The following is a 16877-nucleotide window of genomic DNA, read 5'->3' as shown; positions in this document are numbered from 1 at the left end:
AGACATAGTACATTTATTAAATAAATTACATTCATTACCTATGACTAAAATAAAGTACGTAAATATTTATTTTTAATGCAATATTATTGAAGTTTTTAAGTTTTTTTTAAGAATTGTTTTAGCTAAAGTTTTGTATGCCGTAGGGAAAACAATCTGATTAAGTTAGGTCAGGTAAGCTGTGTTCCAAAACGACTATAGGAGGAGTGTGAGCTTTAGCCTTGTGATCGGCAATAAAAGATTTTATAAATTTCTTCTGACAAACATCGCATTCGACTGGTGTATTAGCTTCCATTAAAAACATTTCTTTCGCATGACGTTTCTTCATGTGTTCCCTGAGACCAGTTGTTGTTTGAAAAAACATTCTGCAGTAATCACATTTATGAGGATAAGTTTTAGAAAGAGGAATACCTGAATCATAATCCAACTTCCCTTTTTTCTTGTTTCCCAAATGTACTATCCTATGGTGTCTATCTAACTCGTATTGTACGACAAATTTGCTGTCACAAAGTTCACATTTCAATTTTAAGTCCTTGTTATGTCTTCGCATGTGTATCCGCCAACTCGAAATACGATCGTATCGACTATTGCAAATGGTACAAATGTGTTTAAAATTTCCTTTAAATTCTGGGCCTTCTAGTGGTTGAGATGGAGTTTGTATCTGCTCGATAAGTCCAGCTTCCCTCATTTCTTCTACAAATTGAGGAGAAGGTTTCACCCTTCTACTGTCAGTCTGTGTTTTCTTGTTTTTAAACTTTCTGGTCCGACTTCGCCCATCTAGCGGCACTGAAACTTTAACTAATTCTTCTATGGAAATATCTTTATCTAATTCCTCTAAAGATGTTTCTTTAAACTCAATGTTTGTAGAGAGATTTCGTTTTACAGCGCCATCATCTTCATCGATATTATCAAAGTCGGCATCAAATGTATTTGTAGAAACATTTCTGCAATGAAGATCTTTAGCGATTGATTCCTCTAAATTGGATACAATTTCCATAATGCGTTCAGCATCTTTTGTATTTGTGTGTAGGTTAGAAGTAATAATATCCAACATTGAATCTGTGAGAATACTTTGATCACCATCTTGGGCCTCTGAATTTTGGTTTATTTGCTCCTCTTCATTCCCAATTATCTGTATGTTTCCACTTAAAGTTTTTATTGTTGGTCTATCAAATTTGGTTATTTTGCCTTCAGTTGTTTTCTTGCAAACTACGTCCTGTAACACAAATTTGCCCAATTCACATAAATTTTGGTTACTCGGTATTTCAAAAGCATCTGGATCCGACAACACGTTAGGTTTTGCGCCCGTTAAATCAAAATCTGTTAACATATTTAGAGCTGAAACATTGTTAACGCTTGTTGGCAGTTTTTCGGTTTCGATGGTCTTATGTTTTGACTGTGTCGTTGTCTTCATTTTTGGATCTTGGACTTCACCTTTGTCTAGGATCTTGGAATACGTAATTTGCATGTTACCCTCAGAATCTCTAGTAAAATATTCGATTTGAACATTGGTTGATTCAATTATATTGATTTTATTTCTTCCAGCATTTTTTGGATTAACGTCATCTAAACTCCTTCTGCATATAATATTTGAATCATCCACTTCCATACTACTACTTATTTGTGTCACAGTATTCGGTTGCAAAAAATTTAAGTCGATTTCCGAGTTAGATTGTGGATCAATTACACTTACACTATCTTCTATAACATTTGGATCTAAAACATTGAAACAGTTTTCTAAGGCCTTAGGATCAAATTCGTCATTTTCTAAGATATCTTCTGGGTCCACGTCTTCCAAAACTTTTTCTATTTCGACACTTGTGTTTACGTCATCCAGATCAACCATGTCCATATTATTTTGTAAAAGAACTGATTCCAAATCCACAACATCTTTTGGGTTACTAAAATCTGTATCAACATTTGATTCAGGAACTTCCACATAATTTTCCAGAGCGTTTGATACAAAGTCATTATCTAAAATAGCATTTGAATCTTCCACATCCATACTACTGTCTAAGGCAATCTCGGAATGAACATCTTTCAAGTTGATCTCTGTATCTTTAATTATATCTAGCCCTTCGATTTCAGCACCATCTTCTAAATAAATGGATGGATTCACATCTTTAATGTCCAAATACGGTAATTCACTCAGTTCCTGTAATTTTCCCATTTCCACTATATTAGTTTCAATTTCTTTATTATTTTCTAAAAGTTTAACCCTATTGTGTACATTTGGCACATCATTTTCTACATCTACACTTGTAACACAATTATCCTCCGTAGTTGTTATTGGTGGTATATCTAAATTGTTGTTCTCGATGTCATCTGAGCCAAGCATCGAGTTTAAATCAGTTGATACAGTCTCAAGAACTTTAGAAAGTTCGTTATAGTCAATTTCCGGTGGACCATTTACAAGCACCTCTGAACTTTCTTCAAGAATATTAATATTACTAGGTGAGGGAATTGTGAAACGTGACTCTTCAACATTGTCGGAATTTATAAGTTCACTAGTAACTTCTATTGTGTTATTATCCCTTAGCACGCTAGTATCGTCAACGCGTGCATTATCTTCATTCCTAAATACAATTTCGGAATTATTTGTAGAATCGTCGTCAATAATTATAACATTAGGATTTATATATATTCCTGAATTAATTGAAATCTTGGTTTCTGCATTTTGTCCACTTCCTACAAATTTACTTGGTACATTTTTTTCTGGTGTATTTGTATATAACTCGTCATCAATAATTATAGGTTCACCATCTAAATCTAATGTTTTTAAACCGCCTTTAGGCCTTACACTTTTAATGTTTTTAAAGTTATTTTGGCAATTAATGGATTTTTTTCTAGGAACAGATATTACTTCATTTGGCACTTCGTTCTCATCATCAAGATCTGGCCCATCGGCAAGATTGATGAAGCAGACTTTCATTGGATTGTTATTCTTAGTTTGGTTTGCACTACAAACATGTGACTGCAGTTCTTGATCAGCTTTAAAATCCTTGTTACATTTTGCGCAAGACTTGACTGTTTCTGTAGTATCATTACCATCTGGTACATCTTCAAAGACTGAAAATTTGAAAATGGTTGGTAATATAATTAGGGAAACCTTCTTCATAACTTTTTGATTTTTTTAAAAGCCAATACAACCTAAATGTTTCTTTCTCGAAGACAATGATAGTGTGTTTTCAACATAAGTGAATTATTTCGCAATCGCACTCATCCGAACGCAAAAAAATACTTAAGAGACTGAACAAGAGATAAAACTGTACCTACCATAATCCCCTGTACTAACAGTCCATCCGTCCCGAGGCTTCTCTGCGACTCCTTTCGCCTCATCCGAGTACAAATCAATCATATCTCTCAATCTCATATAGTAACTTTCCAAGCTTTGATTGTTTGTACGCACTATCGACCCGTCTGTATCCAGCCCGAATTGGCGACTCATATTTGCGAAGTATTTTTAAAATTTGCTGTTTGATATCGTTCATTGAATTTTAGTAAGATTAGAGTAGATCCTGGCAATTGTTTTAAACTAAAATTTGATTACAGAGTTTGCAAATTCTTTTTGCGTAGGTGTTCAACTGAAAATCCCCAACATGGCGAAATAGATTTATGTTCCAGCTGTACAATATTAAAACTAGTATTGGTAAATTGTTATTATGAGCGAAACCAAACCTTTTTGAACATACGTTATTAGGAAAAAACACGAGCAAAGCGAATAACACAGTAAAAAAGACAAATCCCAATATCAACGAAAATAATAATACGGAGCACAGCTGATTGGAGTCATTGCGACTTTGACTTTATTTATTTTCTGGGGCCAAAGAATGCAAACAGTGTTTCAGTCTTCTTTCGTAGTAATTTGGTGAAAATAATAAAATGTAGTGAAAAACTGCTCCGCAATCAATGATCTTATGATTGTAAAGTATTAAAAGCAAGCAAGAACATTGATTTTTTTTCGTTGTTATTTTATGAACTTTTTCCAAAATTTAATTACATTCAATGTTTACATGACGCCGAACGCGAGACTAGGATTGATTCACTTTTCTACTTTCTTAAGAAGGATATGATTTGAAAAGTAGGAAGATATTAATTTGACCATTAAAATTAAAATGCTCATGATAAGACCATCTCAGATTACGGTTAGTCAAAGTATAGTAATTTTTATTTCGCCTGTAAAAGTAAGGCTCGGTTTACATTGCCGAGGAACGAAAGCATGCAGTTGCTGTGCGAGAAAGCGCGCGCCGTCACTGGAATATTCGAGTAGGTCAAAGAGGATCTAATCACTACGTGAGTACCTACTCACGTAGTGATTAGTTCAGGCTAGAATTTTTACATGATAAGAATGATGAACTTGGATATTGATTTACATTCGCTTATTTGTGCAGCCGAAGAGAAATGGAATCAGATATGATTTTTTTAAGAATTATTGATAGATATATCAATATTTTTTTGCACCAAATAGATCAACTTTTTATCAGGATCTGTTTTTTTCTGTAAATTGAACCTTAGGAAATGAAACTACTTTTCCGGATTTAAATCGCGTATATTTGTTTTTTCAAACAAACCGACGTTTCGGGCTCTTTACAGGTCTCGAAACCGTGAAAGGTCAACCGTGACCATGGGACCTGTAAAAGGCCCGAAACGTCGGTTTGTTTGAAAAAACAAATATCCCTTATATTTAAATCCGGAAAAGTAGTTTCATTTCCTATGTGTAACAATCGCGAAAACCTAAGAACTCGAATTGAACCTTAGTTTTTCTATCCTCACGGGCAATAACGGTCTTTCCTGGCCTACAGGATTTCTATGATTCATACCTATGCCTACATTATCTAGAATATACTAAGTCAATATTTATAACATTCTACCCACTCTTCAAGTAAAAACACCTATAACCTTTCTTTTCTACGCCTTTAAAAAATGCTTCAATTTTATAGTACGAATTCTTAGTTATGGTGGTTGTGATCATAATGAACAGTCAAATAAAACAGTGCTATTAAATATGTAATATTTTATTCATAATTATTATTACCTATTTTCACAGTTATTTATAAAGTTATATTAATATCAAGTATTACACTAATTTTGTTTTACGAAAATCTAATGATTGCTCCATTTAGAAAATTTCATTTCCACAACAATCATCAGATTACACTTCTTAACATTATATCTAGTATATGACAAAAACGGTGAGGTGTATATACAGTACAATCCCAATTCCCTAAAAAAAATTGACAAATTCATAATAACAAAAAGTTCAAAAACGAAATCCTAAAATAATACATTCAACTATGAATCTCGCTTAACAACTGTACAAAATATTACGAGTGGTTTCTTCAAAATGTGCGTGGGCGCACCGGTAGAGCGCCCGCTGGCGGTGATAACGGTGTAACTACATCGACCTATGTACAAAATGTCGTTTACAAAACAAAATATAAACTATATACAACATCATTAAATATTCTCAAATGCTGTAACACATTTAAAACATTTCATATTCAACTAGGCATAATTCAGTTAAGTCGCGGCGAGCCGCTGCTACAATTAAATAATTTATGTATACGGCGCGTGCGCACGCGCATCTATCATACAAACTGTACAAATTGCCTACAGTCAGCATGTGACTGGTGTTACGAAAAAACATCAATAATTAGGTACTAAGCAACAAAAATTTACAGTTTGATCAATTTAAATAAAAACCTGATTTCACATTGTCCACTGATAATTGTTAAAATAGTAAAATCATTTGAAATTATTACGTACACCATTGTTTAACTGATAACACGCTTCAGACATATATTTACATTTTGCGTTAACTGCACTCCTAACTTATATTAAATATATTAAAATAGAAAATTTCATATCTACTTTTCTGTTGGAGATTCGACGAATCAACATTTTTCTAATAATCGTTCTAAGGGAGCGGTTAAGATTACACAGGTTTTAGAATATAAAAACGTGCTCTTCCACAGTCAGTTATCTCGCATGGTGGCTCAAAGTGGATCCATTGTCACCAAACACAATAGGCGATGTACATAGACTTACTGCAAATATACTTTTAATACTGATAATTTGTGTTAAAAAAAAACAGATATTTAGTGGTCTCCAAACTTGTTTCCTAACAGATATTTAGTGGTCTCCAAACTGGCCTACTGCTTAACGGACTCTGTCCCTACGGTACCTAGGCACTGCGGGAGAAGTGTCAAAGTGACAGTTATGTCGCGCTGCACACGGGATCATTTCAACAATATTTTACTGATGATATTCAATAGCAAGTTGATTGAAAATAGTGCTACCAAATTTGTCAAAAAAAATCTATTTAATTGGTAATTGAAATTTAGAAGCATTTATTTTAGAAGCACTTTTATTAATCAACTTGTTATTGAATATCGTCGAGTATATCAGCAGAAATAGAGACGAAATAAGGGCCATCCATCCCTGCCAACTCATGGACCTTATATCACTTTTAAATATCAACTCTCGTTAGCACTGAAATCACTAATTAGAAAGTTGAAATAGTACAGCGCCAACAACTGACCTGTGTGTACGTCTCCGTATATTCAAATATTCTGTATTTATTGTAATAAAGATAATATCTCTAACTGTTGCATTCGGTGGTGTGGGAAAAACAGCAAAACATCTAATTACAAAACAAACAAAATCACATTTCATCGGTAGTTAAATATGTAATTTTTCAATTTTCGACCATTATAGCAAAAATCAAGTTAAACTGGTCGATTTGAAGTGAAACAATTGTTGCGAATGAAAACCCGTCAATTGTTTCGAATTCGGGCTGCTCAATCGGAGCGAAATTGTCACCGTAATGATTTGGCAGAATAGTTTTCAAACAAATTAAATGACATTTCTCAGTCTCTAATTCTGATTATATACTCGATATTGAATATCGTCAGAAAGTTTTTATTGAAATTATCCTGTGTGCAGCACGACATAAGTGTTACGTAAACTGTCACTCCTCCCGCATCGCACTGATACCTCAGAAACCGACTCTGTTAAGTGGTAGGCCTGTAGGAAAATTATAAAGAGCACTAAAATTGCTTATAACATGTAGTTCTCAACCACTCGCACAGAACGAACAGTGCTGTATTCAGGACTTCACTGTATTTATATAATATATTTTTTATATAAAACGAATGTCTAATTACAAAATTCTAACATGATCTAGGGCTCTCTTTAACTATTTATCTATCCGTAAAGTATTGGTGTTACTATGTAATTAATATCCGGAACTTCTAGTCAATAAGACTATTCTAGCCATTTTATAAATGTTATACAATTTTACATACATGTAATTAGATTTTTTATAAATTAAATTAGTACGGGCACAATAATGATACCAGAGCCTAAGTGATATTTTCCATGCATTGGGATTTTTTTAAATAAAATATTTATTTTATTTTGCGTCATGGTCACTTTCATCCCGTCTTTTTGAAAGCTCTCCATCACTTCACAATTAATCGCGGATTTACACTTTGGACACATAATTCCAGTCACCTTGCATTTTCATTCTCAGAGGGCTAGAATCCAAAAATATTGCTATCTTTGATGAACAAATTTTCCCATTTTCAACAAATTCAAATTTTCAAGAATTTATGGAAATTACGTTTAGTATACCATATAGTTTCAAAATTGCATAACAGTCTTTGACCTAACATTGTTCAAGTTTAGGGCATTTAATAATGAAAATTTAAGGTGTCTCAAATTAGGAGTTCGAGAGTGTAGCTGGTGCCTTCCGCGTAAATGGAACAACGCGGAAGAATAGACATGAAAGTTTAGTTTGATTACAACCTGTACGTGAATCTGTACTGATTGTGTCAATATGTGATACATTTAAAATTTGTACCATAAACAAATTTAGGACTTAAATGTCTGTCTACGCACATTATACAGTTTTTTTATCTACATTACGTTGTTATTAGATTCTAGGAGTAATACATAGTAATATATATCTATAATATGAATCATAATTAGACGTCCAAAATGTAAACAAAGAGGATAACCGACCAAAAAATACCTTTTAAATAGTACTTTCCTATCGAGTTCTTAGGTTTTCGCGATGGTTACACATAGGATATGAAACTATGTTTCCAGATTTAAATCGCGTATATTTGTTTTTTCAAACAAAACAAACGTTTCGGGCCCTTTACAGGTCCCATGGTCACAGTTGACAGTCAATGTGATTTAAATCCGGAAAAATAGTTTCATTTCCTAGCAGTTTCCTATTTTTGACGATAATAAATGTGTACTAAGTCACTATCTTCAAGCTTTAATCTGATAAAACTTAGAATTCATATTTTGCGATTGATATTTTTATTTAATTTCGTTTAATACAATAATTATAATAAATAAAGTACTAAATAATTTTATGACACTGGTTGGGATTTTTGTGCCGTCATTTTGTTGTGTCACGGACATCGTTCGAATGTTTTCTTGTCTCCGTAGTACGTTTGTTAAATTATTGTGATGAGAACCTCCTCCTTTTCCGATTCCGATAAAAATAGAAGGTTACACCTGCAGTCACACTTGCGACATTTCTTTGTTTACATCTTAGACATCTAATTGTGATTATACTATAACAGCGAAATGTAGTCTTGTCTACTTAGTCTCATTCTCATTTTTATTATCATAATGCCCCATAAACTAGCATAATTTATAGGAAATCTGATTAATTATAATTTGTACATGTCTCTAAATAACTTTAGACGAAGAGTAAGCTAACTAAAGTCACGTAAATGGTACATGTGTTAAAAACATTTTAGTATAAATATTAATTTACATGTTTACACTTGGTCTAAAGCTATTACGATCTTTTAAAACTGTAGATTAGCTTACATTAAGTTGGGTGTAAATAATACGACCAATACAAATTGAAGGAAATACCTTGATCATACAAATTACGAGGCAAGCGCGTACGCGTTTCATTTTATATTAGCTCATTTCGTATTTGCACTCGTCGTTTGTTTAGCCCATTCAGAGTATCTGTCGCAAAGTTTGTGAATTACAATAAAATTATTTCAATTAATAGAAAATTTCAAAAATAATATCCGGAAGACAACATTTTATGGCAAATGATTTGAAATAAAAAGTCTGTTGAAATCACACCCTTAGCAGTTAACGTGTAGCAAAATGTTGCACTAACATACTTTACAAAATGGTGCAAATACCATGGGTAAAGTTTTGATCCCTTAAAAACTGTATAGCTGTATAGTATAACCGAGTCTAAAAACACACAGTTAAAATTGATTTTTAAAAACATTAGAATGATAGAAAATAATTTAAATTTTAACATAAAAAAATCTTACAAAAATAATTTAATGAGTAGCTATTAATTAATATTTGTTAATTTACGACGAAATGAGAACCCTGTTACACTCTGTAAAGGAATGACGTGTACAAATATAATGAAGCAATGAATATCAAAGCTATAGAAAAGCATGATTTTGTATTTATGAGTGATGACTTTATCGGCCCTCCAAAAATCGATACATTAAATAAAAAATTTTGGTGTTACATTTGCACTCGGGACCTTAGTAATTATCGCGTTTACGTTAAGATTTTAATTTAAACTTTATAAATACATAATTAAGATCTAAATAAAAACCTTAACGCAAACGCGGTAGTTAAGTTTCAATGATTACAAATTTACACTCAGGCCTCTCTGATCATGTTGATCAAATTTATAAAACGATTTTTTTTTTGATATCTTGAATATTGATGTCAATAGTTGCTTTGGGGTCTTAAAGTAAGTTTTTAGCCTTTTATTATCACTCAATATGCTTCGCAATATCTGTACACACCTTTAATCGCTGTCAATGTAATATGTAAGTCAACCTTAGTTCTTAAAGCAAACAGCTGTATGTTTGCCACAAGAAAAGTTTGAGAAGTCCGCCTAATAAAAAAATTCGCGGTAAAAATATTAAAAGAAAACACTACACGTACCTAACGCCTTTGGTAATTTATACCGGTTTATTATAAAATAATTATTATATATATCAACAATTATATTAAATGGCAATATAAATACATAACTTGTGACTTGACAATGGATAAGCGCCTTATAAAATTGTAGAGAATTAAAAAAAAGGTGACAAAATGACAGATGAAACTAAAATAAAAAGTTTTAAAAGTTCCTCATGATACAACTACATTGTAGCTGTTATTAAAAATGTTATAAAAACTTGATAATGATAATAAAACAGCTAAGCTACGAAAAATGAGGTTTTGAGGGTAATGGAGTGAGAAAGGAAGTAGAGAAGTCAACGAAAGACTTGAATGGAAGTTTACTTAGAACTGAAATGTAAATGAAATGCCTTTAGCGATAAATCGCTTACGTACCTACACCATATGCCGAATTGGACCTTCGTATTCGACTAACAAACTACTTCTGTTATCTAAGATTACTAGCTTTTTTTTTGGATAGTTTCCCAGCTAAGTTTCTGCATTATTTGTATAAAATGTCATAAAAGAGGTACAATTACAACTATGTCAAACCAAAAACATCAAACTAAGCACTGTCAAATAGTTCTTAGCTCAAAAAGCAAAACATTACACAACAAGTATATAACTTTACATTTAAGTAATCATTAAGCCTATAGAGATAATCCGATGCAAAATTGCATCATATTTGAGGCAATTTTCTTTCACTTACTAAGAAATATTGACAATGCTCCTTCTCTTCAAATTGCTGTTGAACTTAAAACAATTTATCTAAGTACTGCTGTCGCCTGATAAATTCGGAGTCCGAGTTTCACGAACCACTTACTGCACTTGATATTTTCTTGCCTATAACACTTTTGCACTATTCTATGATGGTAACAAACACTTTTCACTGGTTAATTCACTCAACTTTGGTATCATCTACAATACCTCCTCATCTTCCAATTTCCATCCCTAAACAACTTTTTGAAAACGAATCTTAGCCCGTAATCGCCTTGTCTTTTGCACGCTGTTCAATTTGGTCGTTGTTCAGAGCACTTAGACGTCAAATTAATTGCGAACGGCGTTTCGTGTTATCGTTGTAACAGCTGAATATTCTCGACCATTTTGTCCTTGGATTTCGTTAATTTCTCATGTATGTAGAAATTCGTTCCGTTTTCATTTCTCATCATGTTCATAGTTATTTCAACGTAGTATTCTAATTATGTAGTTATTAACGATTTCTAGAAGTTTCAGGGCGACTTGGTGTTTCGAAAATTACATCTAATCTAGGCAGTGCTAAGTGGTGGTATGTCTAGCCGAGGGCGGCGGCCGTGTGGTACAGCTGCATGAGCACTTGCACGTGCAGCGGCAGGCAGGAGAGGCGGTCGTGTGTGCTGCCGTCGAGCGCCAGCCATGACAACGCGTTGTACCCTTCTAGTACATACCTGGAAATAATTTATAACTTTTAGATTATTTTATTATCACTTTACACACACTATTTCGCTGCTTCTGCTTCCACATGCATTTGTTTTTTCATAGACGCCCTTTACCTCTGTGGAGATATGAACCCGTCTCGTAGCATCAAAAATAACCTTGATTCATTTTCTATTATAAAAAAGGAAGCTCTTAAGTATACAAGAATATGCGGAAGCATGATAAACCAAAGGGTGACGACGTTTGGTACATTAACATACCTCAAAACATCAGTAGTAGTCGTAGAGTCCAACGGATGCGTGTTGTGGTCCCTGCGCTGCGTGAGCGAGGTGAAGTCGTCGGCCGCCTGCAGCGAGCCCGCATGCAGGTGCAGAGCGTTCTTGAGGAAGGCCGGGCAGGCGTCGCGGAGGTGCGTGCAGCCGGCCCACCACCAGGCCGGCATGGAGCCCAGCGGCGCCGTCGACACCATGTAGCCTAGCGCCAGGGGCTGCTGAAGGACTGTGCCCACTTGCTCCTGCACACCAAGTCATGTATACAATTACAAATTTGTCGTGTATTGTATTTTTCTCGTAGATTCCCATTACGAAAAGTTCAAATACGAAATATAAAATCATTCCATTGGATCACATTTTTAAGTATTCGTAACAAACAATACTTACAGCAGTACTATCATTTCCATGGTTGCTATTCTGACCAACGTGCTGTTGCCGCTGCGGCGAGCCGTCTCTGCTGACTTCGTCGTCCTGCCTGCGGCCCGGCGAGCCTTGCACCCACATGTTTCCTTCGCCGAACATGTCGCCCAGAATTAAATCCGTCATGTTGTCCTCCCCCATGTCTTCGTCCACCATGTCCACGCCGAGGAACATGTTCATGTCGTTGTCTTCGCCGTTCGCCATCGGTGGTTCGAATGGCATTTGATTCGACTAAAAAGGAATATAGGGTTGCAAAACTTTTTATAACAAAGAAAACTTGCTATTTTTCCAAACAAAAGTGACAGGCTTTTGAAACATTAGCAAACAATCTCCGTCGATTAGTGCCATGGAAAACATTGTAATGATAATTTAAAACACAAACCTGTGTGGTAGCCGAAGTGGGGAACACAAGAATATGCGTAGCAGTGACATCGCGCGGGGTATGCAGGTGGGACTGGATCGACGCCTGCGAGAATCTTTCGTCGGGCGTGAAACGGTCCGCCATCAGTCTGAGACACGAGTCCGGCTCGGTGGACACCAAACACGCAGACAGGATGCAAGGTACGCTCGACGGATAAAGAACTGAACAGCTTTGGCATATTTCTCGTAGTACAGTTGAAGCTCGCGTTAGGTTTTTCCTTGATAATAGCCAACTCCAGCCTGGGAAATACAACGATGGGATTAGCCAGTTATATAGTCCTAAACCACATTTCAGACGTCCAACATCGGCATTAGTTTACTCATTAAATATAAATACTGTTTCTATCGCTAGATGTTACCTTTGAGCTCGCCGTGTCCGATGCGTCCGACGCGGCCGACGACGAGCCTCCAGGGCTGCGCCGCCTGGCTCATCACGCCCAGCGTGAAATCCATCAGTTTCGTCAGTCCCAGTCGCCGCGCGGGCGCAGACCGCCGTCGTCGTGATCTATAAAGAATTAATTCATGTATTTATTTCGTGTCAACTGATATGGTGAGGTCACCTCACAATTGATGTGGGGACGGAACGTAGGGGGGACCTTGGAACACTCGTCTCAGGACATTTAGTTACGAGTGTTCCAAGGGATCTAAAGGTGGACGTGCTTTGCTTTCGTTCTGCAAACCACGGGTGTCCCACAACCGAACATATAGATGTCAATTATTAGCAACGAGGAAGTATTCCTTGCGCAAGTTGTTGAATTGCAATATGTAAATTTCTAAAGTGTTCACTTTGCGAAATATGCGGAAAATTTTTACAAAAATCATCATGAAACATCAAAACACTCACACAACAAAAGAGGAGATAAAATCACTGTCTTAGATTCAATTCAATGTTTAAAAAGGAACCGTGTTTGTGTTATATATAAATTTTATCATTGCTATTATTTAGGTTTATTATTCGAAGTGCGACACACACCTGGCGGGCACATGTATGTTGATGGTGGCAGTGTCGAGCAGCTCTCCGCGCGCGTCGGTGGCGGCGGCCAGCAGCCAGCGCTGGTCGTGCGACAGGCAGTACGACAGGAAGAGCACGGCACTCTGCTCGCCCGCCGCGCCCCACGACTCGGCCACATCCTTCAAAGCGCGCGGCGGCGCCAGCACCCACGCCGGCGTGAACAGTCGGTAGGGGGCGCGATTCTTCTCCTGCAATGCGGTGGGCGGTATTAGTATTTCGAGTGGGCCACAGAAATGCGCGCTCACAATAACTAGCACACGTACGTCTTTGTTGTTGATGAAGAGGTTGGCGTTGGCGGCAGTGCCGAAGCCGGTGAGCGACTTGCCGTTGGGCGCGTGCAGCAGCAGGCGGCGCGAGCCCGAGAAGACGCTGAAGGCCAGCGCGCGGAGGGGTCCGCCCGCGCCGGCGGCGCCCGCGAGGGACACGGCGCCGTTCGCCGCGCCGTGGCCCCACGACTCGCACAAGCCCTCCAAGGAGATGATCTGCGGAGGTCAGTCGGGCGTCAGCGAAGGCGCGGAGGCGACGCCGGGGCGAGGGCGGGGCGGGGACGGGCGGCACCTTGACGAGCGGGCTGTGGTGGTGCAGGTGGCGGTGCGCGGCGGCGGCGAGCCGGAGCAGCGCGCGCAGCGCGTGCGCCCGGTGCGCGTGCGCCGCGGGGGGCTCCACCAGGTACAGCACGAGCGCGGGCGCGCCGCTCTCGTCGTCCTCCCACGGCGTCTGCGCCGCGGCCGCGTCCTCGTCGGGCGCGGGGGGCGCGGGCGGGAGGTCGGGCGCGCTGGGCGGCCGCATGGGCGAGGGCGCCGGCCGCTCGGCGCCGCCGCGCTCCGGCTCGAACAGCGAGCGGTCCACGGCCAGCGCCGACAGCACCGGCACGATGGTGGTGCGCAGCGCGTCGGCGTAGGCGCGCACGTAGTCGCCGAGGCGGCCGGGCGGCAGCTCGCCGGTCCAGTCCTCGGCGGCGGGCGCGGCGTCGGCGGGCGCGGCGCGGTAGATGCCGTCGCGCGCCAGGCGCGCCGCGGGCTGGTGCCGGCCCAGGCGGCAGGCCTCGTACGCGGCCGACAGCTCGCGGAAGAAGGCGCGCAGCGGGTCGGTGAGCGCGTCGCCGTCGGCCGCCAGCACCACGTACACCACGTCGCGCGCGTACGAGTACGGCTCGAGCGCCAGCCGCTCCCAGTGGCGCAGCGCGTACGGCGACAGCGAGATCCAGTCGCGGTCGTGGCCCACCAGCAGCGGCGGCACGGGCTGCGGCTCGCACAGGTCCTCGTTGCCGCGCCCGGCCAGCCGGTGGAACTGGCGCCAGGTGAGCGGGCCGGTGACGCCGTCCCACATGCGCGCGCCGCAGCAGCGCTTCTGGATGGCGTCCTGCAGCAGCGGCCGCAGGCGCCGCATCAGCCGCACCACGTCGCGCGACGAGCGCGGCGCGCGCGCGCCGATGAAGGGCCAGCGGTGCACGGCGCCCGCGCTGGCCGCGCCCGCCGCCGCCCGCAGCGCCCGCGCCGCCGCCGCGCCGCCGTCCGAGTACCTGCGCAGAGGGGCCTCTGTAGCGCCGCGCTCTCTCCCTCGCGGGCGCCTCGCCGCCTCGCCGCCTCGCGCGAGACTCACTCGAGCAAGTTGAGCCGCAGCTCGTCGGGCGGCCGCTCGGAGGCGTGCGCGTGCGCGGCCCGCGCCAGCGCCTCGGCCGCGCCGCCGCCGAGCCCCGCCTGCGCCAGCACCACGCAGGCCACGTCGCCCAGCCCCGCGCCGCTGCGGACGCGCACGCACGGCTCCTCCGCCAGGCCCGTGATCTCCATCTCGTCCTGGAAGCGGTCGCGCGTTGAGTTGTCAGCCGACTTTCGGAGTTCACGCGGCCGGAAAATCGGAAGCGACGATCGGCAAACGGACCTCGTAGAACAGGCCGGCGCGGTGCGCGAGGCGGCGGTTGACGATGGCGCTGAAGCCGCAGGTGCAGCGCGAGGGCTCGTCGTCGGGCAGAGGCGACGCGGGGGGCGAATCCTCGCCGCCGCCGCTCAGGTACGTGGCCGCGTCCGCGCCGCGGATGTTGCCAACCACCTTCACAATTTAACAATTATATTAAGTAAGCTTTCATATACCCTGGATCTTTTTGAGGGTAACATACAAAAATGCATGCATTGTCCTCCTCTTTTATCTCGCGCTTTCTTCATATTACAAGAGAATAGCTTAAGCTCAAATAATATTTTGCAAACAATATAAGTATATAAATAACCGACTTGTATATACAAAAAAATATTTGTCATGGAACCTCTTAACACAACAACCTTGTCACCGTAACACACAATAAATTACTTTTGTTCTACTTATGTTGAGGGTCACACGAATTTCTCCTTGATATCAAATTCGTTTAACGATAAGTATGCCGCCGGGTTAAAAGTGGTTTTGTTGCAACAGCATACCTTGGGCCCCGCGTTGCAGACGCATAGTGTGCAGCTGTCGAAATTGTGATCGCGGAAGACGTTGAGCACAGTGTCTGCCAAAAGCACGTTGATGAGAAGCGGGCAAGCGGCGCGCACGGCGCAAGGCGATTCGGCTGACGCCGGCGACGCTGCCACCGACGCGCTGCCCGCGGACGCCGATGCCGCCAACGGCGTCTCCGCCGCCGGCGCCGCCTCAGCAGAGCGATTTTCAGTAGCCACCGCTGGCGATGAGGACCGCTTCACACCGGCTAGAACACCCATCAAATTCCACTCGTTATGTTCGTTTCCAATAGAACTAAGAGCGGACGAATATTGGAACCCTGTACTTGAATGACAGGGCAGGTCGACGCGAACTACTGTGTTAGTACATATCCCGGGATAACACAGGGAGTAGTGCAACAGAAGGGACAAAATAGATAGAGAATAGAAATTTGTACGTATTCAAGAGCCCCAAACAAGTAAGGGTAATTGGATGGAACATCTTCCAAAATTACGTCTGTACACTGTGATGCAGGAAACAGAAATTTAGAACGATAAGAAATTTCCTGATACATCAAGAAACGGGTGTTAATGTGAGCTGTTTGTAGTTCGTGCGTCCCGCTTACCCGGCGTGCGCTGGGTCTCCTGCTCCGGCTCGCTGGTGGTCTCCTGTTTGGTGTCTTGCTGCCACCGCGGCCTATAGACGGCGTTGGGTGGCAAGTTGACAGGCGGTAGCAATTGGCTGGGCAAGTTGGTCAGGGGCGCATACTTCGATGAGCCCACATACTTGTACATAGTTGGCGGTTTGAACACGTAGGACCAATCCTGTGAAAAGATGCTCTACTGTATTTTACAGAATACTAAGATTTTTGGTAACTTTAACAAAATAAATATTTTGCAACTCGTACTGTCGCACATAATGCGCAATATGTAATCGATTTATTTACTAATTGTCTAGCAATATGTGCCACT

At 40.9% G+C, this 16877-nt stretch overlaps 1 protein-coding gene across 1 annotated transcript in view; it reads right to left on the bottom strand.

Annotated features, from left to right (window-relative positions):
• Positions 1-10011: 10011 nt before the first annotated feature.
• Positions 10012-16877, bottom strand: part of LOC113237615 (mediator of RNA polymerase II transcription subunit 13) — a 107653-nt gene continuing 100787 nt past the window's right edge. Inside the window, exons 16-27 of the mRNA XM_026474211.1 lie at positions 16532-16730; positions 15906-16174; positions 15376-15543; positions 15097-15290; positions 14053-15016; positions 13758-13976; positions 13456-13682; positions 12842-12987; positions 12445-12722; positions 12030-12293; positions 11631-11884; positions 10012-11381 (exon numbers count right to left, since the gene is read on the bottom strand). Of these exons, the coding sequence (XP_026329996.1) occupies positions 11249-11381; positions 11631-11884; positions 12030-12293; positions 12445-12722; positions 12842-12987; positions 13456-13682; positions 13758-13976; positions 14053-15016; positions 15097-15290; positions 15376-15543; positions 15906-16174; positions 16532-16730 (3315 nt within the window). The 3' untranslated portion in view covers positions 10012-11248. The remainder of the gene's footprint in view (positions 11382-11630; positions 11885-12029; positions 12294-12444; positions 12723-12841; positions 12988-13455; positions 13683-13757; positions 13977-14052; positions 15017-15096; positions 15291-15375; positions 15544-15905; positions 16175-16531; positions 16731-16877) is intronic.

The sequence above is a fragment of the Hyposmocoma kahamanoa genome, unplaced genomic scaffold (genome assembly GCF_003589595.1).
Source record: "Hyposmocoma kahamanoa isolate Upper Pololo Valley unplaced genomic scaffold, ASM358959v1 93, whole genome shotgun sequence".
In the NCBI taxonomy this organism is placed as follows: Eukaryota; Metazoa; Arthropoda; class Insecta; order Lepidoptera; family Cosmopterigidae; genus Hyposmocoma; species Hyposmocoma kahamanoa.
Note: the sequence above shows the minus strand (reverse complement) of the source record. Positions and strands in the feature narration are given on the sequence as shown.